This window comes from Aspergillus brasiliensis, assembly GCF_001889945.1.
Source record: "Aspergillus brasiliensis CBS 101740 unplaced genomic scaffold ASPBRscaffold_1, whole genome shotgun sequence".
Classification (NCBI taxonomy): Eukaryota; Fungi; Ascomycota; class Eurotiomycetes; order Eurotiales; family Aspergillaceae; genus Aspergillus; species Aspergillus brasiliensis.
Window position 1 is genome coordinate 2,361,149 of NW_027137442.1, and position 26,523 is coordinate 2,387,671.

Sequence of the window (26,523 nt, forward strand, 5' to 3'; positions counted from 1 at the left end):
GGAAAAAGAGGCAGAAAATGGGAATTTGACGGTGGCCACAGAAAAGTCCGATGGGGTACGTACCGAGGGAGAGGTACTGTGGTTGACCAGCGATGGCGGATGGCGGTAAGTACAAGGATGGGCTCCTAGCCGCGCCTCCCCCATCCGTGGTCCCGGATGTGTGATTAATCTTGGGTGTATTTGCGTTCTTTTTTCCGTTTTTCGATTTTTTATTTTTATTTTTTCCCTTTTTGATTTTTGGAAATTGAAATTTCCCCTTTGGCAATGGTACATCCGGAGTACCCCCGTGGGTCTACTGGTATTTCATACATGGTTATAACACCGGTAATATTACCATCGGTCTGTTTCCGGAGTCCCACATTGGAACAAAGTACGAAACTGGTATTGAAGAACAATTACTAGTGAAGTAGCAGTAGGCATTGAGGCAGGTACTTGACTAAACCCAGTAGGGCCAGCTATACATCGGTGAATGCGTCCCTCCCAACACTGCAACCAGATGAAGCTTGACCCTGGATCTGGATAGATACATACTAATACCGTCCAGGTATGGATAAATCCCCCTCCCAGATTGAATCACCCCCAAAAGCCTCAAGGTTTTTGTGACCTGATGCCTTGATTCACCCTGGCACTCGCTTCATCTTGGACCGACAGCACTATGTATGCATCATCGACAAAGCAAAAACCTCCCCCCTGGAGAGATAGCCCCAAGCAATGGCAACAACAGGGGGAGGGAAAAATAGGGCCACAGGGGATCGTTCTAGACAAACATTCAAACAAAGATCAACCCGTCCTGTGACCATCGCCTCGGCTGACTAAGGGCAAGGCATCTTTAACAGTTCACCAGTCAATCGATCGGGTCACTTGACTTCTCAAAAATGGGTCCCGAACGATTGGCCGAGGCGAAGTGCTGCTGATATCACTCCGCACTTGTCAACTCGCCAGGGCTGGCGTAGGGATCGGGTTAATGATCACTACTATTGAAGACCTAACGATGATAGCCACTTCCATCATTGTACCCAGCATCCAGAATCCATTTTACTGTCAAACTAGGCACCGTGCCTAATCCCTCGCCTCGTCAGGGGCATTTGACACTTCACCCACCCACCGCTGGGATATTATCGTTATGTCCTGCTGACTTAGTGACTTATTCCTCGATTCAGTTCAACTGCTTTCGTCACGGACATGCTTAGTTTCGGGCAGATTCTTGATATCCAAATGTGACTAAGAAAACCATGGGTTGCAACTAACGTTACTATCTACATTCTGGGGGCCTCCCCCAAGCCACGTTCCTGTTACCTGATCTCTTGGACATCAACATCTTACACACAGACTACCCGGCCTGGTTCTGAAACCGGGCATTCCGGCACTTGACCTCATCCCCAACTTATCGAACCTGATCCCCTTTTAGGCTCAAGCGTGTCGGCTCGAACTCTGACTCCCTATATCCATATGATATGTCGACGTGGATGGTTTGATCATTTTCGGCTGAAATGGTCTGAGCACTGATCTTCCTTGCGCTGTTCCTTCTTATTAGCCGGTAGTGGTATGTACCTTCGCAAAATGCCCCAGGCGGAGTCGCATACCGGGGAAAGAGCGCAGCGTTTCCGATCTGGATGATCATCTTACACCTACATAGTTCCTCCTCTTATCAATTCAATGCGCCCTTTGAAGTCTGCAGCAGTTATGTATGTTTGTACCCTGGATCGCAGTCTTCAACGCCTTTTTGCCCTCCAAGCCACGATTACTTCAAAGCAACTTTGATTTGAGAAACAAAGTACACATGTCCAATGACTATGTATCCCTTCCGAATACCGGTCTCAGAAGACTGGTATACCTAAACCTGATGTGACCTAACAACAGAGTATTCGTGGTCGCTCATTCCTCACCCCATCCATAGTCACAAGGCGATAATCCTGCCAGCTGTCACTAGTACTTGTGATTCAAACGGTAAGTAGCTGTATAGTTATCCCCCAAGCAAAATAAATAAAAAAAAAAGACACGATTGTGGAAGTACTGTATGATACAATCGTTCACAGGGAGTAACTAACTAGATAGTTGGGTTGGGTTGATTACCCGCCTGTTCGGTTTAGCCCTCCCTTTCCACTCTCCCTCCACCACCCCCCCCTTTTTTTTTTCCTGTCACATGGCCTTGCAAAAACTTCCCAAACGCCCCGTTGCGAATAATAACAATATCTATAATAGACTAAAACGCCACACTTGATCCTTCATCGCGGATCCCCGGGTGAGTGGTTCGGGGAACTAGGATTCAAAAGATCCGCCCGATTCACCATCACCCAGTACTGCCCTTTTGGAAAAAGTGACAGCCAGTGCCAATTCCCAGCCCGTCAGCCCACGTTTTACACAATCATGTGATGTTCCACGTCAAAGGTCCAGGTTCTTCTCCCTCCGAACACCTGATGGATGAGTTGTAAAGTAAAAAGTTGCTGTTTCATCTTCGGAGTAAAGCCCGTCATCTGCTTGTATACTGAAGTTGCTTCACCAAGGCGGGCTCTTCCCGTTGGCGTATAGTATTGTTCTTTCCATCTTCATTCAAAACCAAATTCACCTTCGATCTTATGGTTTCTCCGATGTACGAAATACGGGAAGATTTAATCAGAAAAAAAAAAAAAAAAAGTAAAATAATAATAATAATTAAAAAGCAAAGGTTCAAGGGGCTGGAGGTGGAGGGGTCGTGACCTCGTCGGCTTATTGGGGCCCAAAGGGAGTTTCCAAGCCTCACAAGGCCCTGGTCGAGTAGAAGTAAGTCGCGACGTTGAACGATCTGCAAGGCGGTTCACATTGTGGTCACTTGCTGATGGTTAAAGCCGATCGCATTGCCGGATAGTAAACGTTTGTTTTTACTACGGAATGCCCCGTAGCATGGGGAAGAAGACATCATTACTAACTAACTATACGCTCTCTTATTTGTTTGGGGAAAGAAGTTAATTATCGAGGGACGGACGGATGGCCCAGGTAAACCCCGCATATGATGATATAAACTCTTACCAATAACTACTACTGACTATTAATTAGACATAGATAGTTTAAGTACTAACTAGATAAGTAGACGGGAGACCAAGATCGGCATTTGCGCACGTAAAGTAAAGCAAGTAGTAGTAGCAAGAGTTCAATAGCTAATAATTGAGCCCACACCCGTCTTTCTTGCATATTCAATGCAGACAATAATCAAGAGCAGCATTATCTCCTAGGCACCAGAGCTCCGTTGGCAGGTGGAAATCAGGGAAAACCCGCCAACATGGTGAGCTTATTCGCTTCGCTTGCAGCTGAGGGAGCGGACACCTCCGCTTTGCTATGATCCAAGTGCTCAGCTGCCATCTTTCATGCATGGAATCGTTCCACAGCGATGCTTCTAGAGGGAGCCACGTAGCTGCGCCCTAACCCACTCGACCACACTCCGATGTTCATCAGGCGTACCTCTTGCAGGGGGTGTGTGTGCCATGAAGAAAAGAAGTGAATTCCATGGATGACGCCCTTTTCCAGAAATCTACGGAGCTAACATGCTTATTTGGGCACATTGGCCGGTTAAGCTTATGGCGGAGACCAGTCATTCCCTAATTATGGGTTGGGAAATGCTCCATACTCTCCGCATTATGGTGATCTTATCCAGGTAAACTCTCCGGATGATGATGGTGATGATGATGCACGAGAGATGAAATTACACCATGGGTTGGAAACCCGCTATCTCATGATTTCAAACGTAGGAAGAGCTTAACAAATTCCGAGGGTGTCAACCAACTTGTTCATCGACAATTGGTTGTCATTGTTCGAGATGACCTCAATCGTTCGGGTGAATCCGTCAAAAGATGAGGGCATCCGAGGGAACTCTGGGGTATACCAGCGGAAGGCAAGAAAAAGCAATCCACATATTTGATCGAGGGAGCTGACGTCCATGCCGACTAAAAAGTTGCCGAGGACCAACGGCAGCATCAGGATAACTACCTTGCTGGAAGAATATGCAGAGGCGACTATTGCTCCGTGGCGTCGAAGCGAGTCGATGCAGATACCTGCCAGCCTAGATACTAGTCACCGAAACACAGCTAGTTAGCTAGATAGCGAGCTACAACAGTGAAGGACTGATGTTACCAAACTTACCTCATCTCCCGCCCCCCTTTAACGTGGGGGCAAAACGAAACAAACAGTCAGTGGCGAAGCCCACCCTCAAGTCACAAGACCGCTACCCCGTCACATGATGTGGGGTTGTCCCGCGGCATTAATGCGCCACTGGTCGCGGCTGAAGGGGATTCCATGTCTATCCATCCGTCTCTACCACATCCTGCTCAATCGAGGTGGATGCTCCGAGTTGACTCTCTAGCAAGCATACACACACACACGTACACATACACAACATTGAACCGTATGGAAACAGTATCGCCAGTACGGCCATTACTCGGCTCCGTCAATGCTCACTGCTCTCCTGACCTGCGAAAGTGCTGAAACGACTATGATCGATTGCTAACTAGAAGCCAACGGGGTTGGAAGGACGCTACTGGAGGCAGCTGCATCACGTCAAACAACGGCTTAGGAGCACCGGATAACGCACCATGCATCAACTGCAGCTTGCAGACAAAGAATGATAAACAGCAGGTGTCTTACGGAGTACTCCCGCCCGACCTTAACTCACCACCACAGATATCCGACAGGACGCGCAGGCTGGGAACAACAGGGACGGTGATGCTGTTGTGTGAACACAACGCCTTATTGCCCTATTTCCTCTATAGGTAGTCTGCCGTTCCTTCTTTTGGACTGGTCGAAGTAGGGCGTTAGCCAGGAACACAGTGGCCTCAACTCTACTGAGTACGGCACTGTAGATCATAGAACCGTCTGGATCTTGCGCGACATGATCTACGGTATGTTGTTGTGGCTGGTGCCATACACTCAGGCATTCACCTGGAGTAGTAGTGGATTGGCCATCGACGTCGTTCATCCCATGATGAAAGCGAATGTGTGTGGGAGCTTCTGACGGTCCCCAAAACTTCCGAGAATGTCGTCGATACCATTCGTAACCCCAGGGGTCACAAATCCCATATGTAAACTGTTTCACCAGGGCGTATATTGCCTCATATTGGGATGAAATTGCCTCCTGAAATCTAGCCTTATTTGGGGACGATCTCAAAACTTTCTCCGGCCCTTGAATTCTTTATGCATAGCTTAAAGCTTGGATTTGCGCACGGATATCGACTCCCGGGATATGCACTTGGAAGGGATAACGACTCGGGAACACAGAATAGGGCAGCCGCGTACTACCACCACTCAATTGAGCCGGCCAACATTAACGTGTGTTGGTTGCTCCGGCGCACAAAGCACAATATACATACGCGGTCTCTTATTTTATTTTATCTTATTTTTTCTCTTTCATTTACCCATCTTTTTCGCTACCTTTCACTGCTTATTCGTGTCTTCCCATTGAATGCCATACGACGTGGTACGTAGCACCGCCGTTTCTCCTGAACAAGTCACATTCCATATTTCCGGGCCGCATCCCCCGGACCAGCCAAACCCCATGAGGAATTGTTGTCATGTAACCCAGGAAGGGCCAATCTACCAGGAACTGGTTAGCAAATAGACCGATTCAGAATCCGACCTTTGTTCGAGAACCCAGCCTAGCGGCTACCAGATCATGCAAATTCGCAGCTCGCTCGCTTTGACCTCCAGGGGGAAATGGTAGGTTCTCCACGTAAATGCAAGGGTTGCGGATCGCATTTCAAGGATCTGAGGAACAGGAAAGAGAAAGGAAAAACAAATCATGACCACACACATCATTGATTGACTGAGTGAGTGCTCCGGGAAGCCTATTATGGTAACTAAATTCGATTTCTGTCCTTTCTTTTCTTTTTTTTTTCTTCCATGCTGCTGCGTCTTCCCCCCTCTCCCCTTCTTCCCTCCAATCCTTACCACGCGATAAAACCAATATAAAACATAGCTTTAAACTCTCACAGCTGAAGAATGAGTAGCAGCAGTACAAAGTAGATAGCAGTGGCTCTGTTGTATTGGAACACGGGGCCAGGACCCGGACCTCCTCCATGCTAACTATTTTCATCATCCACCAGCCATCAACAATCCCTCTCTCCTGACTAGACACGTAAGCCATCTATCTACCCTTTTCTCCTTCTGTCTTGCCAGCTTGAGCTCTGTAAGGAAAACCAAACGTGTATTCACCTCCCTCCCTACCTAACTATTATCTACTTGCCACCTCTTTCATTCTCTCCCTCAATCTGCAGAATGAAAGTGCACGTTCACGGAATTACCCCGGATTGATCGTCCCCCACCACCAAGGTGAAAACGAGGAATCACAGTGTGTAACTAACTGTACGATTCGATACTACCTGAGTAGCTAGCTAGCTCACTGTATGCGGTATTTATCTTGATCCATGCATGCATTTGATTGCCTTGAATTGGGAGACCTCTAGGTAGGTAGATAGATAGATGATAGTTATCTGAGATAACAACTACTTAACTACTCCTTATCTAATTCGTTTACATATATCACGCAAGCTTTTTAATTGTCCGAAAGTAGGCTTCAGTTTCGAGCGGGTTGTCTCTTCAGGGATACTCCGTTTTGCTGAGGAAGAATAATGGTGGTAGTAGTAGTGTTTCACTCCTTGATTCAGGGACGGACGTAATCCAAGTATGTATGGCTTAAGACAATAAATAGAAAGTAGGTCATTAGTTATGTAAGTTAAGAGCATACTTACATATTTTTCGATATTAACTAGCACTACGGAGTACACCATAGATATACCGTGCGCCCTTTGATTTGTTAGTATCGCTATACAAGTATTCGCTTGTGATTGATTGTTGAATAAAGGTGATGCCTCCGAAGAAGTAGAAGCCAGGATGAGGCAATAAAGCTACCTGGATAATCGTCATAGCATCTGCATGTCCTGGTATTTGGGTCAACAGGCATGTTCACAGATACCTTGTCCGGCTGGGATCGACCCCCTCAACCCACCGCCAAACTGGACCAAAACACAATCAATTACTCAAGTGGCAGTGACTTGCGCACCGCCCCCTCCACCACTCATGTAAGTACCCATCTAAGTACATACATGAACAGGTAGGGTCTAGAGTATCATGCAGTCTGTAAGTATGGAGTCCGTTGAGAATCATCAGTGCATGTGCAGTAAGTACAGTAGCTCCCAACTAACTAGTTAGTTGAGATTTAGTTTTGGCGTTGTGCAACGATGGCAGAATCCCGAGACCTGGTTCTAGGAAAAGCAAATGAGGGGGGTAAGAAAAAGCAAAGAGTAATCAAAATCATTGATTGTTTCTCATTCGGGATGATGGGAGAAAAATCCTCGTGTCAGATGACAGGGCTGTATACTTCTTCCTTGCCTGATTTAGGGCGCTTTGTTACACGTTGGCTGATACCGCCGTTAATGTGGGTTAATAGCTATCATAGTGACTGGCCCGGTCGCTGCAGGGTACAGGTAGGAGTCATCATACGCTAGGTGTTGGAGCTGCTATGGTCGATCTATTATTCTAGGCCCTGTGGACCTGAGACTCGTCTGTTGTTTGCTGGAAGTATGATACTCGTGTTGTTCTGCTATAACTAGATAATTAGTTGTTGTTCATGGGTGATGAATGCGGCCAGTTGGCGGGCTGGGCCCATGGGGACTCGGTAACTGGATCAGGAGTTTCCGGGGTTAGTAGTCCTTCCCCGCAGTAAGTTTGGCTGAGTCCACTTTGGGAACATCAAGTAGACTTGTCACATTGCTGTATGGGCGTGCTCCCACAACATAACCGTCCTCATCTGCCGAATGGGTATGGTTGGATAGCACACTCATAAGAGTGAGTTTAGGGGGCGGCCAAGTAAGTATTAGTTAGTAGCTGGAGTAGCTGGATCCTTTCAACATGAGCTGAAACAAAGGCAAATCCAGATCAGTGTAGTACGAAGGAGAGATTGGTTCAAGTTTAGGCAGATCAGGCACCGATTCCGGCTGTCGCATGACCTTGGGAATATAAGGTATCCCAGAAAGAGTCGGTAGAGTTAGGTTGACAGCCGCCATGTTCCATCCATGTGACTTGCACCTCGGATATGTTTCTCAGCTAATCGGCAGTTGCTGTAGACTCCGTTTCATGTCAGAGGTAGTTGCAAAGGCTATTGGCTTAGATCTAAGGGTTCTTTCAACTAGAGCGAGAGAAATTAGTCCGCGTTGGCTATCTCTATTGGTTCGGTCCATAAGGTGTCGAGAGTGAACGGGCTAATCGGATCGCATAGCCAGGGGTGAGAGGTGTATATCTGGCGATTCGGATGTGCCAATCAAACAGGCCCCAGATGGTCTGTATCGGAGTTTGATGTTATAAATCTATATCCTCGTGAATGTTCAGATATATGTCTTCACATGGCTGGTACCTGACTTCATGTAGTACTTTTACCAGGTACCAAGGGAGAGAGTGCATGGTAACAACAGAACAACAGACCTGACGGAAATAATCTGAAATACTGTAAATACTCCAATTACGAATTCTAACATACAGTAAGGCTACAGTGAGAGACCAAAGAAAGAGAGGCACATACCAAAGGTGAGCATCATCAGATGCTAGGATCACCTCCTGCAGTCGTGTGATGCTGAAAACGCCCAAGTCCGAAGTAGCGGTATAGAAAAAATGGCGCCCAAGATATCACTGCCAACGTTGAAGCGACGACAGGTGATTGCTTAGCAGTGTTGTAAGGCATCTCCTTGCAAACACGCCACAGCACCTCGTTTGACGCCTCGATTGTCCGTTGCTGTCATGAGAAAAGGGAAAGGATTCTGCGCAGGTCCCACGAGACAAAATCATGGTGGATTTTGGCGCGAACGGAGGCCGGCCACGTCGATGCTCGCAGCCATGTGATGGCGGGTGGTAACCGCTGCGCATTGTCTCCTGGCGCTGCGTGGACTTACTTTTTTCGGGACCTCGCCGCTTTAACCGAGGCCGCTGAATCAATCCTCTACAACAATCGTGCATCCTTGACTTTGCTTCAGGCCTGTGTGCGTCAATCGGAGATATCCTTGTCCGGTATCAGCATTCTAAGGAGGTACTCTGTAGATACCAAGCAGCTTTCTGGTCATCTGCTGGGGATAAGCAAGCCCGTAGCCATACACAAGCTACCAAAACAGTGTTCTGTTCATAGCAACAAAGATGTCCTACGCCGGCCTGGTTGTAGCTTAATTCAGATATAATTTCCATCGATACGAAATACCGCCAGAACGCTCTTGTATACACCGGATCACATGATAAACAGCGGTGACGGATCGTAGATCGAGGTACTTCCGAGTACGATCTTGCGCCTTCCTATCTAGCTCTCAAGATGCAAGAAGTTTCCTTGACCGCAATCGAATGGAATTTCCATATTGAGTCCATGGAAAACATGCAGTATATGCAAAGTGAACGCATACCTGCAAACGACTCATGTCTGAGCAATGAATCGGAAGGAAAGGTGAGTCAACAGCGGCCATGGATGATCCTCTACAAGCGATGTTATACTGATGATAGCGAGATTAAACTTGATCCAGTAATTCTTTGACAACAGGATTTCGAGACAATACTCTCCGGACAGGGTCAAATGCCTCTCTGCATCTCACTCTGGCTAGTCATAGGCGCAAGGGTGCTCCTTGCTCTATCAGACAGCCGCTTCAAGATGATCGATGAGGCGGCTTGAGGCACCGGACGAGTGTAACCACATTGATACTCAATATACTTCTATCAAAAGACACCCTAAAGTGCCCGCGCTTCTGTTCCTACACACCGAACAGTAGTGATAATTAACGGGATGTCATGGAACATCTGGCAGAAATCCACATATAGTTGATCGGGACTCTTAACCGAATGACAATGACTGAAAATTGGCTTTGATTATTGGGGATTGAGAATCCCTTGCGGATACGTTTGACGTTTCTCATACAAAGCCATGCCTGCCTTCGAAGGTCTGGGCGACTGGATCATACGAGATACGTTACCTGCAGATGCAAGCCGCGGTTGCACATCGGTTCGTACGGTTGGTTCATTACCCAGCCAAGTCCTCATGACCAAGCTATGTCATGACCTTTGGGTAAAATGTTTTCCTCTTGATTATCAGAGCGAGAAACAGGCATATGCATTTCTAACGACAACATTGTCACGAGGGCCGTGTTCAGGATGTGCAACTGAATTGCAGTGACAGTTCTTGAATCTGCGGCAACTTAGTCGGTGATCAGGTTGCTCCCTGGTTTCATGCCCGCAGTGGAACTAGGCGAATGAGATCTAGATGGCCGCTCCGTCGTCCCATCTCAAGAAAGGATGACCCCATGCTTTCGCTATACTTATATGCCTCCTAGTCAAGTAAGCGACTATCTTGAAAATTCCTCCACGAGACTCAGTCAACACAAACGATTATGCGAAAGAGATAGACTCTTGAGCAGTAGCGAAGGCGGATGTGGTGGATTAGAACCAGGAGATACCTCCAGCCCTCCGACAGTGATGTCGTCTCAAGCAGCGTTGTGAGTAGACGAAAGACCCCTGTCGGGCGGCTATTCCTAAGCTCGTATGAGCAGAGCTTTCCACCGTTGTGCAGGGATCTCGATGACTTCCCACCATAGGCGACTCATTATCATTGGAGGGACCGGCTTCTGAGCAAGGACCCCGGGAAGAAGCGCAGAAATTGGCTTGTCTGGTAGAACATCAGCTGCATAGTCACGGCTGAATAGGCGCGATCGACCGAGTCTAGAAGTTGGATTTGCTTCTTCTTGCGACGCATAGCGACGTTGCTATTTACGGGAGAGTTTCACTGCTGGTCATCTGAGCAAATGCATTGCATCGGGCTTACCACGCCTGTGCGCTATCGATCATATCCTCCGCGATGGGCTGTGAGTGGATGTTGATGTGCAATGCTGTCTGTTCCTTCCCGCGTTGTCGACTAAGGACAGAAGGTAGTCGCCGGGCTAATGGATGGCCGTGCTCCCCTTCTCAGTCTTGACGAGGCAGCCGAATAACAATTGCATTATCGCCCGCTGATCAGACGACCGTCACCAGATCACCCTCACCCTCCTTCGTGGAAATGATTTCCACCCATTCTGATTGCCCCTATCAGATGTCATGGATAGCTCCAATGCATATGTTGGTATAATATGGTCCGATAAGGCTCATTCGATCAATGTTTTTGTCATTTCCCAGCATCTGCCGATCGTACTTTTATCAGACAATCACCGACTAACCCCATGCTGAGCTGTCAGCTCATTGTTCGTCTCCTTTTCCCGTCTCCACATCCCGCTGATCCATCTCTCCGTGTCTGAGCACACACAGAGCACATGGCCCTCTTCGCCCGAATTTTGATCCTATCGACTCTACAGGTCATCAGAATAGAAACTATGGAGCGCCAGTACATCCTTCGCCGAATCGGAACTCTGTGCTCTGTGATGGTTCCAGCCAGTAGGATGGTATAAACTTGAAATGTCTCATAACAGAACAAAATACAGAACTATTTCAATACTTCCAGGATTAGGCACATGGTCTATCACTGCCGTGATGTGAAGGGCGCATTCGAGAAGGCCCCGAGAGATTGCCCCGTACATGGCACACTAACCCATAGTAGAATGAAAGAATGAATGCTATTAGCTGCTCAAGTACAATCTCAGATCATGATCACGCTAGCTACAATACAACACCAAAAGAAAGAACTCCTCCACCGGCGCGAAACTAATGCTGCGCCAAAGAAAGCACTAGCATGCCGCATGCTGTACTCAGATCCGAGGCTGAAATGAGCTAGCCTCTTCCTCCCCGACGACCGTCCCATTTCCAAGCTTCAAGCCGACTGGTAACCCTCTGATGAACTTCCCTGTGTACGGAAGCCCCCTTCGTGTGGCAATGACTTCCTCGATATCTCTGTGCATATCATATCTGGCTCTATTGTTAGACTCTGGACGAGGACAGAGGACAAGGGTGCAACGAAAAGAACAAAGGGGGCTATCAAACTCACCCATTCATCTCCTCAATTGTCAGTTTCTTCTTCTCATCCTCAACCTTATAGGTGGCAATGTCGGTATTGCTTGAGAAGCCTGGTTAAAATAGTCAGAATCAGTCATTCTGCTGCAATCGACATGAAGGGCCTGTCTTACCAATGCGCTCGTTGATGTTATATGCTGCTTTTGCCGAAGCTGCTTGAACTTTGGTGGCCCGGGGCAGTCGAACTTCTTGGTAGATTGACAGTGCGTCGGCGACATCGCCCTTGAAGTGCGCCTTGCTGAAGATGATGCCCAAGGCAGCAGCATCTTCAATTGCCATGCACGCACCCTGGCTCTGATGAGGCATCATCTGCAGTATAACGCATTAGTCGATTCTGCTTAGTGTGTCCAAGTCCGTAGGTCAGAACATACCGGGTGCCCTGCATCACCGAGAAGACAAACCATGTTGCTGGTGATATATGGGTAAGGTTGGCTGCCTACCGTCAGTACAAAAAGCTCCAATCGAACAGGGAGATGGAAGCGTATTATCGGAGTACTCACTGCACCCAGAGACGCCATGGTCTGATTTCCTTGCCAATTTTCAGATGCGAGAGGACCTGACTATCAAGATGAGGATAAGGCGCGAGTAGTTCCTCGACGGGACGGTCTTCACCACCCCAGGTCTGATTGGCATAGTCTCCCAACTCACGAGGGAAGAAACAATAGTACGACAGCAAGCGACCACCGTTACAAGGCGAAAGCACGATCTTATCCCATTTGCCTTCCTGGCCACCCCAGTACTCGAGCGCACTGTTCTTCGAGTAATCGACCAAACCCAGCCGAACAGCCTCCTCCGTAGTCACATTAGTATGCAAACAGCTGGAGGCTGCAGGCTTTCTTTCGGGATGAATTCCAATAATTCCACGGACAACTGAGCCGATACCATCAGCACCAACGATCAAGTCATGCCGGGCAGTCTCTCCATTGGCAAAGGAGATCAATCCGGAATTCAAGTCAATATCTTTGCACTGTATAGCTCTCAAAAATCAGCATGCCACATCACCCGATCGAGTTCTCTCTCCCCAAAGGGGGAAACAGTATAGATTACGTCACGACGAACCTGATGATTGACCTTCAACTTCGCAGGCGTTCCCTCGCCCTCTTCCTGCGTAGCACAGTCCTTCAACATAGCATGCATATACTGCCGATGAAACATGTTATAGACATAACCCCAACGCTTCTCATAGTCCCCCAAATCATACACACTAACGGGCTCTCCAGTCTTCCAATCTCGGTTGATCAACTTGCGCAGAATAACCGGATCACCCTTAGCAACATCGACACCCCATTCGTGTAACCAGCGGGTGCCATTCGCCGCGCACGAAACCGACGCTCCAACCTCGCCCGCAAAGTCATGACGCTCATAGATAGTCACATCGTGACCTGCTCGACGGAGTGAGATGGCCACAGCCATCCCACCAATACCACCTCCTACAACACCGACGCTCAGGCGGCGCCACGATGATTCACCGGTCGAGCCCATAGTAGTGATAGTATAGTAGTATATACCAGTCGTGAAGTTCGTTATGTAGAGAGAGAAAAGAAGTAAGAAGTAGTAGTAGCAGTAACAGTTACCAAAATATATGTCAATATGGTATACTATGCAAAACGATGAAGAATGAATCAACCAACACGATTCTGACGTGGACAAATCCATCTATTTAAACTTCTCGTGATCTACCACCAACCATAGCAATCTGCAATACACTTCGAACTCCTCTCAAAGTTACCATTATTTTCCTTATCGTGACTGAAGGGTTCCATCGGTTGGCACAGGCGGGCGGGTTGGGTGGCGGGCCGCGCACTTCACACTATGGTGGTGGTGCATTACCCGCCTCGGGCGGATATGTACCCTACCCTCCTTTTCCCCCCATCCGCTCGGGGCGTATTCCAAATGGCTAGATAACTATCTGTGATCCAATTGAGGAGGGTGAATCCGGAAAAGTGCATTGGCTTTCTTAGACTCATTATCGGGGTGGTTTGATAAGAAAGTGAATATCATACACAGGGTTTCGCGATATCTACCGAGCTTGGGAGAGCAGGCTGGGGAATATTAAGCGGGGTCACTAGTAGATAGGGAGGTTTTGATAATATATTCATTATTCACACTTGAAATTCTGATCTATGGAGATTTAGTATGGAGCCAGGGTCTAAGAAATACGGTGATTTCATTGTTTGGCGTGTGTGGGTAGATGCTGGAGATAGAACTAGTCACTGCTTGTTATCATTCCGACTAGTATATACTGCTACAAGCTGGGCGTGTGACATCTACCTGCCAGTCTATGATCAGATCGGAAAACTACAGTGCATATCAACTACTTAAGAACTGGTTGAATGTCATTTCTGTCATTTCACTGATTCTATGTATCCGCTATGTTTGTAATCCATAGCATCACCGAGACTGATTGATTACCTGCAAGAACTATATGTAGTATCATCGATTCCGCATGACTGCAACGCCAGTGTTTGTGTCACTTTTAGCCATCGAAACAAAAAAACCTGTATACAGAAGAAATCTAGAATTCCTGGTCCTCGTCGCCCGCAATGATGACGTTGTTGATCTGTTTCGATTCAAGTTAGCTGCGTTGCTAAAGTGTATAAGAGCGAAGTTGGTCAATGACTCACCTTGAGAACCATACGGCAGAGCTGAGTAGCAAGCAACAGCTGCTGCTTCTTTCCGATCAGGGGATCGATGGCGAAGTGCTCTCTCATGTCTATAGACGGCTGGTTAGTAAAATTGCCAGGGGTTTCAATAGATGCCCTGTACGTACCGTTGTTGCCGGTCATCATGCAGTCAACACCGAGGCGGGAGTTGTTCTCCTTGACCTGGCGAGACTTGATCGAAGCCAGGGTCTCGATAGGGCTGAGACCAGAGTTCTCAGCAAGTGTCATCGGAATGGCATCCAGTGCGTCAGCGAAGGCGCGCATGGCGTATTGTTCAATTCCGGGGCTCTGTTGATAGAATAGTTAGCATAGGAATAGATGCATATTCTAAGGGTATATTAACATACCTTGACAGCGGCATCCTCAACAGCGATGGAGCAAGCAATCTCAGCAGCACCACCACCGTAGACGACACGGTTGTCGCGGACCAGGTTACGCACGACGCAAAGAGCATCGTGAAGCGAACGCTTGGCCTCATCAATGATCTAAAGGGGAGTCAGCATCCTGCACATATCGTTTGATACCTCCTCGAACTGACCATCTTGTTGCTTCCACGAACGAACACCGTCACAGCACGGCTGTTGGCACAATCCTCAATGACGAGCATCTTCTCCCGAGTGGTACCGAAGGTCATCTCACGGACACGACCTGCGGTTCCGAGTTTCTCCGAGCTCAGATCCTCGAAACGAGGAACGATGCGACCGTTGGTCGCGATGGCAATCAGTTCGATCTCAGGGCCGCCGACCCAGCGAACGGCGGGGAGCTTGTTCTGAAGCAGAAGGTGGTTGGCCTCATCATCGAAACCCCACTGGCAGATGACCAGGTTGGCGCCAGAGTCCTTCAGGTTCTGAATCATCTCTGTGAACTTCTCCCGCTCATACTCTTGCAACTTCTTGAACTCCTCAACTGACGTGATGTCGAGCTTGTGCTTGGTCTTGGGCTTCGGGGGCTCAAATGGGCAGGTCAGGATAGCCAATTTGGCATCCCGAACCTCGCTGGGCATCTGAGGGTGGGAGAAATCTTTGTCGACAATGACACCCTTGACGAGGAGGGAATCCTCGAGGGCACCTCCAAGCTTGCCGTCAACCTTGATCAGCTCGAAGTCAACATCCTTGCGCTCGAGGTCGGCCACGGAGAGAACTGCATCGACAGCGATCTTTGCAAACTGGTCGTGAGACTTGGAAACACTGTTTCACGGTCAGCATGGAGGTTTCAATGACGAAATGAAAAACCCGCGTACATCTTGCTACCCAGACTGGTCTTGGCAACCTTGAGCAGGTTCGAAGTATCCTGCTTAGTGAAGGGGATCTCGTCACTGATCTTATCGAGTTGTGCAACGGCAATTTCGCAAGCCTGGTCGTATCCATCTGCGATTCGGATAGGGTGGATGCCCTTATCGATGAGTTCGGACGCCTGTTCCAGCATGGCCGCAGCCAACACAACGACACCTGTCGTTCCGTCACCAATTTCCTCATCTTGAGACTTCGAGAGCTCAACAAGGAGCTTGGCGACGTTGTTCGTAATTTCCATCTTTCCATCATCAACAAGTCAGAGATATTTCGAGTGTAGCGGCCGATGGTGAAGGACAAACCTGGCCAAGGATAGTGGCACCATCGTTCGTAACGGTAATATCGCCATCGGGAGAAATCAGAATCTTGTCGAGACCACGGGGACCCTACAGTTTTATTAGATTACTGATAGATCTGTCAGTCCGGTGACGGTCCGTACCAGGGAGGTCTTGACGATGTTGGCGACCGTCTTAGCGGCAACAATGTGTGACTTCACCGCATCCGTGCCATGTTGTCTCTTCTTCTTTCCTTGACTGTGATGTAGAACCGGATTAGCCACCTGCCCTGAAGGAAACCGTTCGCTTTATATTGATATATCGGAACGTACTCCCTGACGACGATGAATGGCCGGCCCTGTTCATCCTTCATTACAGAAGCTGATGTAATTGTCAGCAACGGATATCGATAGCAAAGCGAGTCCGGAACAGCGAAAGGTCTCACCTTGAGAAAGATCAAGCTCTGTCAATGAGGCCAAAGAATGTTAGTACAGTAAAAGCCGAGTGAGGGGTATTTGAAACATACGCATCGCCATTTTGACGGTCTGCCACTAGGCAGGAAACCCACTTCAGAGAGTCGGAAAATAAGAAGCCGGCAAAGGGGTCAAAGACAGGAGCCAACGGATCAAGAAGACTCCCAGGACAGTTGATCGGAGTGACGGGGGGAAAGGCAGAGGACCGGACGGCGGAGGGACTTGGAGGCACACTTGCAATTCGAAATTCTGGAGATGTCCAAAGCGGGCTAGTGAGCTGCTTTCCATATCAGGTATAGCGTGGTTTTCCACCGCGCGCCCGCGCGACTCGGCATTTCATCTGCGCCCAAAGCAACTTCACCTTCAGCTTGTTGATTGTCGCCCCGTCGCTAATGTCTATTTTGTTTTCATTCACTCTCTGATCGTGTTGAATTGTGAGCATATATTTCGTGAGATCCGCCAAGTTGTTTTCCCGACTTCTCAGCTTTGCCTCGTTCAGGACAATGCCCCGTAAGTAGCCGCAAACTGACGCATCCATGTTGTTCTTTGTGATCGACCGTCAAACTAACCTCATTTCAGCGCCGGTACCTGACATTTCCGATGACGAATCGTCGAGCGGCGAGTCAATCCCATACGACGATGCTCGGTCAACAAAGAAGGAGTCTAAGGATAACGACGAGGACGAGGACGAGGATGAGGAAGAAGAGGATGTGTAAGCTTGCGCGCATGCGACCTAGTCGCGAGCAGGGATTGACGTGAACAGATACATCGTTGAGAAGATTGTGAATCACGAATGGGCAAAAAATGTGCGCGACATCCTTTACACATGCGTCCAATTGACCAGAAGGGCATGCTTTGGCTAATGATGTGGCAGGGCGACCTCCTTCTTCAGGTCAAGTGGCAGGGCTACGATGACCCCGCCGACTTGACATTGGAACCAGAAGAGAATTTGCTGTATGCTACCAGATGTCGCTTACTACGCCTTCACCGATACTGATGAGTCCTGGATAGAGAAGGCGCGAAGGATATAGTCGAAGAGTACTTTCGAGTTCTGGGAGGTCGTCCTGAAAAGCCGAAACCGCAATCGAAGAAGCGCAAGTCTACTGGGAGGCCTCCAAAGTCAGCTGCAGAGAACACACCCGAGCCGAAGAGACGCCGCAAGTCGCGGGCTGAAACAGCAACAGAGTCACCAGAGAAAGAGCAAGGCGATGGAGGTGAAAGCGACGAGACATCTACGTGGGTTCCTTCAACTCGCAACTGGGAAAAAGATGTCGACACCGTGGAAACAATTATACGCCAGCCTGGAACATCAAATCTACTTGCGTTCATTAGCTGGAAGAATGGTAAAAAGTCAAAGGTCAACTTACAAATGTGCTACGACAAGTGCCCGAAGAAGGTGAGTTATCTGGGGTCCGCGGTTGTTTGTCGGCGCTAACTTGCAGCAAGATGCTTGAGTTCTATGAATCACATCTGTAAGCCATTTCTATTTTCGCCTTATAATATGAGCGTATGCTAATCATTCTCGTTAGGGTCTTCAAGGAAGGCTGAAATACTCCAATCGTTAAAGTTCGGGTCCTTTATCTATCATCATCTAATTTACGACAGGCGCAATTGCAACGTAGGGTTGAAGAAGCAAGCATATAGGGTGTTTTGTGAAATTTCAACTACCGGTTTCAAATAACCCAAGTGTAAGACAACGGCCTACGGTGGTCTCGACATCGACCTCCATTCAGATCTCCTGCTTGAGGGGGACCGACACCGGAATACAACGGGGCTAGACCAGCTGCCCCAGGTCTTCACGAACCAATTTGCACTATTCCTCTTTGGGTATCAATTGTTTCCAGACTTCTGTCTTATGTGTCTTTGGAGCGTCTCAGGATTCATGTACATTATACTTAGCTCGCGGTTCTCGAATATCGATATTGCGGCAGTCCTATCTAAAGGGTATCTAGAAGACCGGCCTCTCTAACCATGCTGAGGTACTCCCAGCGATTATTGAAGGCCTCCGTACCATGCTTCTCCAAGACTCGTTGAATGCCTCGAGTCTCGTTTCCTTCTATGCAATTGTCATCCTCAGGTGTCCAAACACCGGGCATGTCATCCGGTATAGGTTTCCCTTTTACCAGGATGGCCAGAACCCTGTCAGCTAAGTCTGGATCCATGCTGGTGCACCGCAGTGCTTGGTGTATTTGTTCCTCATGTTGAGCCTTTCCGGTTTGAAGTCGCTCGTCGATCCATGCATCGATATCCTGCTCTGTAGCATCCTCTTCTGGCTCGTTATCAGAAGGCAAGAATGGGAGCTCTAGAAACAAGGGATCTGGCTGTGAAGGCTTGTGTGGCTCCGTGGCTGGAGCCTTTGATCTTTCAATCACCCCGCGTTCCTCCGCCTCGCTTACCGCAGGGTTGGGTCTGTGACCGTTGGATGCTGTCACTATATGTGATGCTGCAGCCTGTTCTGTCAGAGGCTGGGAGATGAAAGGGTCTGGAAGATCGATGTTGACTTCGGTAGCTCTTTTCTTAAAGGCTGGCTTGTTAGTGAGGTCTACATTGCCTTTTCCGGGAGTATCCTCTGAAGTCCGTTTCCTTTTATTATCATTCGCTTGGGTCGCAATAGACTCAGCCCCTGGCACAGACCCTCTTCGAGGCTCAGACTGGACCGCGCGAGTAGCTAAATTGGATGGCCCATCAGATACAGGTTGGTCGGTTGGTTCCGGCATACCCCCAGGACGTGGATGTCCCTTGAGCTTCTTTAAGTATCGATCTCGATATGATTGATACGTGTGCCTTGGATGCTATTGGGCCAACGCTTAGTATGTCTGTGTTCCAACAGCTCAGAGTGAATTCTGGATACCTTCTCGGCTAGTTCTTGGTAGATCTTGTTGCCCCTGATGTAAGCCTTGGAGTTTCTCTCGTGAGGTTGCATCCAATCCCAGAGCAGCTGGTCATCTTCGAGAGTATAGTAGACCTTGTGGCCCCTGGTGGGAATGTTGGAGGCCCCTACGGGGCGTGCTTCAGAAGGCCCAGCTCTATAGTTCTCTAGATTTTGCAACTTCCCCAGGCGATGCGAATCTTCGACATATTTAAAGGAGTACCTATATTCTGTAAGCGTCCACTGAGTGGAAGGAGTATAAACACCTCATGTGCTGTTATCGAGCGATGTTATGACACAAATAGGTTGATGGCAATTGGCAGGGAACCTCACGTGTCAGAGGGCAAGTTCTTTCTCTTATGATCAACCAATCTGATATCTGCATCCTTCTCCAACAGTCGTATAGTGCCGCCGTTTTTCCATAGAAGCATTAGTCACGGGTTCCTAATAGCAATGCATAGTTGTAGTACCTCGATCAATTCCTTGAACCACTTCCTTTGGGGGATGTTGTGAGACAACCAGAACTGCTTCCCTTGAAAAAGGGGCGTTGCTGCCTCTTTTGATACCCCACTATCTTCTGTAGTGCTCGTTTCAGTCATTATAATAGTCAGACAAACGGCGCGAACGTGTTTAGTTGTAGACCCGCAAGTATACAGAAAACACGTTATCACGTGTTCACGTGTCCCCGCGTCGAGGAAGTCAAACCACAGATGAAGAATGCAAGTGAAGGTATTTGTTCTTCAGTCCTGGAACTAGCGTCATCAACATGTGTGAAACTAATGCAAAGGACAAGTCAAAATTCAGCATTAGAGATGGGAGAACAGGTAAAGTCTAATCTGAATGGATCCAAACTGAGATGTTCAGTAGTAACGCCCATTTCTTCCCTTTTAGGCAATTGAATCACGTGCTTGCTACTCGAAAATAAATACCCGGCGGACACTTGGGCGGCAGCATCAGCAGCATGGAGATAGTGATTGCAAGCAGGCGCTCCAAAGCCTGTCAACTGATAATGCGAGCTCTGGTCTGAGCGACAGGGTGGCATTATCCTTTCTTCATAGCTCTGACCTGCACTACTGTTCGCACTACAAGTACGCCTCGTACTAACAGGGCGAGGGCAAGCAACGGACTGACCTGGAAGAAACTCTCTCAGCTACGATATAACATCGGTTCGCGATGGGAGTCATAAGAACCATTGCCCTTGTGATCCTGGGGATCTCTGCTTTTGTTTTCGTGGCGCTGTTCGGGAGACTCCCTGCGTTTCGGTAGGCTGCAGCATTTCGTTGTATTGGCCGTGACTGATAGATGCTTCCTGTAGCAAAACTCCCATTGGCTGGCTGCATAGAGCTCTTTGGATACACATCCCCAATGGGCTGCTCTACCTGGATAGCTGGCTACTAAATGGCTGGCTGTCTCACTGCTGGACTTGCTCCGGTAGTTACATTCTACATGAGAATCACCCGTTGATCCTTGTTAGTCCATGTGTCTGATATTCAACGGTCTCCTCTAACTCTGAATATCAGATATTCTTCTCATCACTTATGATTACAGGGCAGTGTATGTTCATCCCAACTGCTTGGCCTAGAATTTCCACTGTCCACCGTATCTGGATTCCGATCCTTGCCACCATGCCCTATGTTTTGCTGTATGCAAGCGTTACCACCAAATCGTTTATCACCCCAAGGAATCACGCAGTTGAAATGGAACGCTATCCATACGATAAGGTCATATTCCACCCGGGACAGCGTTGTCGCACATGTCAAATTGTCAAGCCAGCACGAAGTAAGCATTGCAGCATCTGCAAAGCATGCGTTGCGCGACATGACCACCACTGCGTTTGGCTCATGAACTGTGTCGGGCTTCACAACTACCACTATTTTCTCTCTATGATCATGTCGCTATGTCTTATGCTGATCTACGGATCATGTCTGGGATACACTCTCCTATTTCAAACATACGATAGACTGATACCATCGGACTCACCCTTGCGGACGACTCGGCAAACGTGGACTGCCTTCTGCAATATATGGGCTGTAGTTATTGCTGCCGATATTCGCATCGGCGCTATTACCTTGCTAATGACCATGACAGCCCCGTTGGCGGGAGCCTTTCTCGTATACCACACCTACCTGATCTGGGCTGGTATGACGACCAACGAAAGCTCAAAGTGGTCAGACTGGAAAGAAGAGGTTGCAGATGGTATGGCTTACAAATCTAGCAAGGCTGAAATCTATGGCAGCTCACCCTTGTTGGCCGAGTACCAGAGTGCTCAGTCCTTCTGGCCAGTAAGTAGTGATCAGGTTCTCATTCTGACAGATGGTGAGCCGCCTAAGGAAGGGTGCTTGCTGTCGCAGCATTCCAATGAGATCAGACAGCCAAGCAACAAGGACGCTCCAGTAGACCGGAGGTGGGTTCAGGTGCAAAGCATGAAGGAGATTGACAACATCTATGATCTGGGATTCTGGAACAATCTGCGTCATGTCTTGGGCTTAACCATTCGACCAAAGGTGGTCTAAAATAGTTACTTTGCTAACTCAACTTGGATGTATGGAATGTATATAAATACTGGCTCTTAGAATAGATTACTTCACATTCACTGGCCCTCGTGCATGTGTACCTTCTCGGTATTACCCGAAACGGGCAGTTGGCGGGACGGAGCCGGAAAAATTCCCCTCAACGGTCAATGAATCTTTCTCCACCGAGCGTCCCTCATTGTCGTTATTCCAACACCCCTCCCCGATCATAATTCGCGCGGTCAACGCTGGACAGCTGCTTGTGCTACAACTCTTCACGAGCAACGTCAAAATGGCCGACCGCACGGCAGCGGAAGTCAAGCCGAAATGCACCCCCGCGGAGCTCATGTTGAAGGTCATCCTGACGGGGACTTTGAGCCACTACGAAACCCGCGGGATGATTGACGACAAACGCCTAGAACACATGCTCTCTGCTGGGAAGCAGATTCTCTACAAGACACACCAGGAGAGCGACGTCAGGTACGACTATGCTTCTATATTGTCTTGGGGTCGGCGTCACTGTCCAGTGGCCCACCACCGTCTTTCCGCCACGCACTTCCACTCCTGCATACTGACCATTCTCTCGTGAAACAGACATAATCTCGGCTTATCACCGGATATCTGGCAGGGCTTCACAGATGTACTGACGAAGGCGATCCCGGTCCTCGAATCCCAATCATTTGCCTGGAAGAGCCCCCCGACGGCAAATTACGATCATTCCTCCTCAAACCTAATAGCCTACAATTACTTTTCGCTAGTCAAGGACATTGAACGCCTAAATGATCTCTGTACGATCGCCCGTAATCTCCTCGCCACTACGAAGAAGGCGCAGAACATGGCCGCGGAGAAAGGCTTCGATCAGCGGATCTTAGCCCTGGTAGATACTTGCGTTAGAGTAACTGCGCGTGGGTTTGACGGGGAGACAAATGCAAGGAATGAAGAGCGCTGGCAAAAGGTTGTCAACCTTTACAAGCGTCTCCTTATCACCTGCTTGCAGTTCTTGCATAATTTCATCATGCACAACGAGCAGCGCAAGATGGTACTATGGCTGGATCTGTTTGGGTACCATTCCACTGGTGACTCGAACATCATCCAGCCCAGAGAGCCCCTTGACCCTGCGTGCAGCCAGCAGGAAGGGATGGCACCCATCGTAAAGACCGGAGAGAGGATAGTAAATCCTCCGATAAGGGCTCTTTACGACCAAACAGCAGAAGATCTGCTGCTGGAGACCATTTCCAACTTTCCGAGAGAGCCTGCCACCATCAAGGAAGAGGCAGCCATGCTGCTTCTTGCTAACATCAAGGACCACATGGAGAAGCTGCTTGGCCGCGATTTGACTGCGATACAGGAAATGGGGAAGGATCCGGAACAGGTGAAGGAGATCCGTGCCGCTCTTACCGCCATACTCGGAGCTAAGGTGGATGGATGGTCTGATCTGCAGGACAGGGCTAAGGACCTACCTCCTGCTCTGCCAGAAGATGAACCGCCTCGCAAGAAGGCGATTGTCACGATTGACCGCAGCGCAACGGCTGGATTCCCACGTGTCTGCTGGACTGATCTTCCCGACCTCGGAGATTATGGCGCTCTTTCAGGTGGCGACGCGACTGTTATGGAGGAAGATATGAGCATGCCGCGCTCAGCACAGTCGGCGGCAGAAACACTGCAGGAGGCTAAGGATGAGTTGATGGCCCGGTTGCAAGAGAGCTCCCAGATTGGCGATGGTGATCAGGACTACGACACTGGTGATGCAGGCACGGTGGGCGACGATGACTCGCGCAGCTTGGAGGCTGTTGCAGATGGAAGTATGGAGGAAGAAGAAGAGGAGGACGACGAGGATGACGACGACTATCGCGGCCGGCCGGGCGACCAGCAGCGGGGTCTCTTGACTGATATCCCACTTGTGTTGGGACCTGCAGAGATCGAGGCTCTGCCAATGATCATCCAGGCTGGTATTGTGGATAGTTTCGGCTTGAAGGGTGGGGAGAGAAGTGGCTCGAGGAACATGCAAGCTCTCAGATGTCATATTCTGCTCACTCAGGAGACGGGTCGGAACTTACTTCGCGAGCTACTGATCTTTATCGCTGCGTGGGATCTCCCCGATGACGAACTCTACTTCAAGATGATGGTCCAGATTATGGATGCGGTCTTGAGAAACGGTTTAATGTCTCATGCATACTCCGACTTCGGCCAACCTAAGGACATCATCTCACCCGCACAGGCAGTGGTTGTCAAGATCCTCACGCACATCTTCCGAGCCAAGTACTCACCTGCATCGGTTACAGGATCAACGCAGCCCAACGGAACCGCGACTAAAAACCCGGCTCCGCTTTCAAGAGTTGACATCCTTACTGTCCGGTACATCTTCACGATCTTCCGCGGCAACATCATCCCCGAAACTTGCGCCTTGATCTATCTACAGGGTCAAATCCGAGCTGGACGGGCTTTGCCTGAGGACTTCCCGCTGAATCTCTGGGACATGGAGCGGGTGTACGAGGGTGTCTACCAGTTCCTTGAATTCTTTGCCGTGCTCACGGAGAACAACGACTGGAAGAATCTGCTGGTCAAGTGGGAGATTGTCTACGACCTGGTCACGTTGATCAAGGAGCTCGAAGCCAGCATTCCCAAGGGTCAATTGAGCGCACTCAACTTGGGACACAACAGCCCCTCCAAAGAACAGCCTCAGCATACAGCACCAGCACCGGTTGCAGTCGAACGCCCATACGACCCCGGCGACCCGGACCCGATTGATGCCCCCGGCTCTCGGGCCGAATCCCCGCCAATCACCGAAGATCCGTCTGAGTTTGAATGGCGCAACCTGAAGAAACTTGTCGTGCTTGTTCTGTCGTCTCTCGTCTGGAAGTGTCCCGAGGTGCAGGACCAAATTCGTCGCTACGGCGGTGTCGAGACCATTCTCTCCTGCACCAATTTTGATGCGCACAACCCTTACATCAAGGAACACGCCGTCATGTGTCTGAAGTTCTTGCTGGAGGGCAACCGCGAGAACCAGAAGATGGTTGAGGAGTTGGAAGCGCGGGAAGTGGCGAAGGACGAAGGAGGGATGCTGGAACGGAGCGGACTGGAAGCAGTTATCGACAAGGCAGGCAAACTGGCCATCCGCGCAAAGGATGGAGCAGATAAGCGGTAGCACTCATCATCATCACTATTCATTCAGGACGTGAACATGTACAGAAATATACAACTACATACAGTTAAATAGATACCATACCATACCCAACAAAACTATATGCACGCATTTCATTTCCTCCCCATAATCACAACCCCAACTCCATACCAACCACCCCACACACTTCATTACACCCCCAACTCCACCCCCTCTACTCAACAGACCTAACATAAGACAATATAAGATAATAGAGTAGGGATCAAGCATACATCCCATCCCACTCCTCCTCTTCATCCTCCTCCGCCAACTTCCTCCTCGCCTCAGCCTTCTCCCTCTCCTGCTTAGCGAAATCCGTCCGATCAAGCGGACAAGTGCCCCTCAACCGCAACCACGGCCTCACACACTCCAAATCAAACAGATGCGTCGGATGACACGGCAGCCTCACAACAAGCGGGTACTCATCCTCCAGGAACGGGTTATTGCATATCGGGCAGACCTGGGAGGAGTTCAATGCGGTACGGGGGACGCGATCGAGGACTATACCAGACAACAACCAATAAATAGTTAGCCAAACCAGAATATTGATAATTGATCTTTCCTTTGGAAGGAAGGAAGATGAGATATGAATGGGTGGGTATAGAACGCACGATCACAAAACTCCTCGCTCGCACCCTCCACCTCCCTAGGTGGCATTTCGGCTGTGCTTAGCAGCGACTGGATCATTGTGGTGAGGAGGTCATTGTCGCTGTCGTTGTTGCCATTTCCGGTTCCTGTTTGTGCTCCTTCGCTGGGGATAGATGCTCCGCCGCCGCCTTCGCGGCGCATCATGTCTAATGCCTCCGCTAGGGAATAGAATGCTGCGCTGACGTCTCTGGGAACGGGGACGGCATGGGGACGATGACGCGCTTCGTCGGGGGTGATTTCTGAGAGGGCTGAGAAGAAGGTGGAGAGGTCGGGACGGCGGCGGCGGTGGGTTGTGCTGTTGCTGTTGTTATTGTTGGGTGTTGTGGTAGAGGGGTCGGTGGTGTTGTGTTCCACTGTTTTTATTTTATTTTCGTTATTAGTAATGGGGTTTTCTCTTAGTATTGTGGTAGGAAAGGTTGGAGTTTACCTTCGTAGGTGGACATGATGGCGGCGGTGGTAGCTAGTTGGTGTTTGTTTGCTGGCGCGGGGTGGGTGAGGGGTTTAAAGGTAGTAGAGAAGTTGTTTGTGGATTGGATCCCGGTCGGGGATGTTGGCGATTTGTTGATGGAGCAATGAAGTGATAAGATCGGTGTTGTTCGACCGAGTTGTCTTCAAAAGCCAGGTGTAGGATGGAAGAAAGAGGTGTTAAAGTAT

General features: G+C 49.1%; 7 protein-coding genes across 7 annotated transcripts; 3 read left to right on the top strand and 4 right to left on the bottom strand.

The window, feature by feature from the left end:
* Positions 1 to 5,052: 5,052 nt before the first annotated feature.
* Positions 5,053 to 5,586, top strand: ASPBRDRAFT_243573 (uncharacterized protein). The gene has a single exon (XM_067622049.1). It carries the CDS (start codon positions 5,161 to 5,163, stop codon positions 5,449 to 5,451), a length of 291 nt encoding a protein of 96 aa, XP_067484874.1. The 5' UTR covers positions 5,053 to 5,160; the 3' UTR covers positions 5,452 to 5,586.
* A 5,853-nt stretch (positions 5,587 to 11,439) lies between these two features.
* On the bottom strand, positions 11,440 to 13,663 carry ASPBRDRAFT_36851 (FAD-dependent oxidoreductase). Its single transcript, XM_067623589.1, has 6 exons — positions 13,042 to 13,663; positions 12,483 to 12,949; positions 12,354 to 12,414; positions 12,096 to 12,291; positions 11,957 to 12,035; positions 11,440 to 11,877 (listed from the first exon to the last, which is right to left on the bottom strand). The coding sequence occupies exons 1-6, from the start codon at positions 13,462 to 13,464 to the stop codon at positions 11,721 to 11,723; spliced, it is 1,383 nt and encodes a 460-aa protein (XP_067484875.1). The 5' UTR covers positions 13,465 to 13,663; the 3' UTR covers positions 11,440 to 11,720.
* A 730-nt stretch (positions 13,664 to 14,393) lies between these two features.
* ASPBRDRAFT_36852 (chaperonin-containing T-complex subunit CCT5) lies at positions 14,394 to 16,905 on the bottom strand. The gene is made up of 11 exons (XM_067623590.1): positions 16,736 to 16,905; positions 16,655 to 16,672; positions 16,542 to 16,590; positions 16,374 to 16,467; positions 16,237 to 16,320; positions 15,886 to 16,175; positions 15,184 to 15,832; positions 14,993 to 15,130; positions 14,753 to 14,933; positions 14,607 to 14,695; positions 14,394 to 14,542 (listed from the first exon to the last, which is right to left on the bottom strand). Exons 1-11 carry the CDS (start codon positions 16,743 to 16,745, stop codon positions 14,498 to 14,500), a joined length of 1,647 nt encoding a protein of 548 aa, XP_067484876.1. The 5' UTR covers positions 16,746 to 16,905; the 3' UTR covers positions 14,394 to 14,497.
* Positions 16,906 to 17,044: 139 nt separating this feature from the next.
* ASPBRDRAFT_36853 (chromo domain-containing protein) lies at positions 17,045 to 18,686 on the top strand. The gene is made up of 7 exons (XM_067623591.1): positions 17,045 to 17,192; positions 17,262 to 17,394; positions 17,446 to 17,488; positions 17,557 to 17,636; positions 17,694 to 18,078; positions 18,129 to 18,154; positions 18,212 to 18,686. Exons 1-7 carry the CDS (start codon positions 17,186 to 17,188, stop codon positions 18,228 to 18,230), a joined length of 693 nt encoding a protein of 230 aa, XP_067484877.1. The 5' UTR covers positions 17,045 to 17,185; the 3' UTR covers positions 18,231 to 18,686.
* Positions 18,127 to 20,471, bottom strand: ASPBRDRAFT_61165 (putative transcription factor Rap1). Its single transcript, XM_067628285.1, has 5 exons — positions 20,022 to 20,471; positions 19,885 to 19,970; positions 19,534 to 19,774; positions 18,212 to 19,474; positions 18,127 to 18,154 (listed from the first exon to the last, which is right to left on the bottom strand). Exons 1-4 carry the CDS (start codon positions 20,148 to 20,150, stop codon positions 18,620 to 18,622), a joined length of 1,311 nt encoding a protein of 436 aa, XP_067484878.1. The 5' UTR covers positions 20,151 to 20,471; the 3' UTR covers positions 18,127 to 18,154; positions 18,212 to 18,619.
* Positions 20,472 to 20,724: 253 nt separating this feature from the next.
* ASPBRDRAFT_112768 (uncharacterized protein) lies at positions 20,725 to 25,206 on the top strand (the record flags this gene model as incomplete). The annotated part of the gene is made up of 5 exons (XM_067616690.1): positions 20,725 to 20,813; positions 20,867 to 21,020; positions 21,072 to 22,055; positions 22,318 to 22,541; positions 22,656 to 25,206. The coding sequence occupies 5 exons, from the start codon at positions 20,725 to 20,727 to the stop codon at positions 25,204 to 25,206; spliced, it is 4,002 nt and encodes a 1,333-aa protein (XP_067484879.1).
* Positions 25,207 to 25,444: 238 nt separating this feature from the next.
* ASPBRDRAFT_190923 (uncharacterized protein) lies at positions 25,445 to 26,312 on the bottom strand (the record flags this gene model as incomplete). Its single annotated transcript, XM_067620303.1, has 3 exons — positions 25,445 to 25,722; positions 25,833 to 26,222; positions 26,297 to 26,312. 3 exons carry the CDS (start codon positions 26,310 to 26,312, stop codon positions 25,445 to 25,447), a joined length of 684 nt encoding a protein of 227 aa, XP_067484880.1.
* Positions 26,313 to 26,523: the final 211 nt, after the last annotated feature.

Coding starts and splice junctions, on each gene's coding strand:
- ASPBRDRAFT_36852 (XM_067623590.1), bottom strand. Junction 15,131..15,183: donor TTCGTGGAAGCAACAAGATG/GTCAGTTCGAGG, acceptor ACTCCCCTTTAG/ATCATTGATGAGGCCAAGCG. Junction 14,934..14,992: donor TTGAGGATGCCGCTGTCAAG/GTATGTTAATAT, acceptor TTCTATCAACAG/AGCCCCGGAATTGAACAATA.
- ASPBRDRAFT_36853 (XM_067623591.1), top strand. Junction 17,637..17,693: donor GAACCAGAAGAGAATTTGCT/GTATGCTACCAG, acceptor AGTCCTGGATAG/AGAAGGCGCGAAGGATATAG. Junction 18,079..18,128: donor ACGACAAGTGCCCGAAGAAG/GTGAGTTATCTG, acceptor ACTTGCAGCAAG/ATGCTTGAGTTCTATGAATC.
- ASPBRDRAFT_36851 (XM_067623589.1), bottom strand. CDS start 13,464: ATGGGCTCGACCGGTGAATCATCGTGGCGCCGCCTGAGCGTCGGTGTT. Junction 12,415..12,482: donor CCATGGCGTCTCTGGGTGCA/GTGAGTACTCCG, acceptor GACGGTAGGCAG/CCAACCTTACCCATATATCA. Junction 12,292..12,353: donor TCGGTGATGCAGGGCACCCG/GTATGTTCTGAC, acceptor GTTATACTGCAG/ATGATGCCTCATCAGAGCCA.
- ASPBRDRAFT_61165 (XM_067628285.1), bottom strand. CDS start 20,150: ATGACTGAAACGAGCACTACAGAAGATAGTGGGGTATCAAAAGAGGCA. Junction 19,775..19,884: donor AAGAACTTGCCCTCTGACAC/GTGAGGTTCCCT, acceptor TACAGAATATAG/GTACTCCTTTAAATATGTCG. Junction 19,475..19,533: donor ACCAAGAACTAGCCGAGAAG/GTATCCAGAATT, acceptor TTGGCCCAATAG/CATCCAAGGCACACGTATCA.
- ASPBRDRAFT_243573 (XM_067622049.1), top strand. CDS start 5,161: ATGCATAGCTTAAAGCTTGGATTTGCGCACGGATATCGACTCCCGGGA.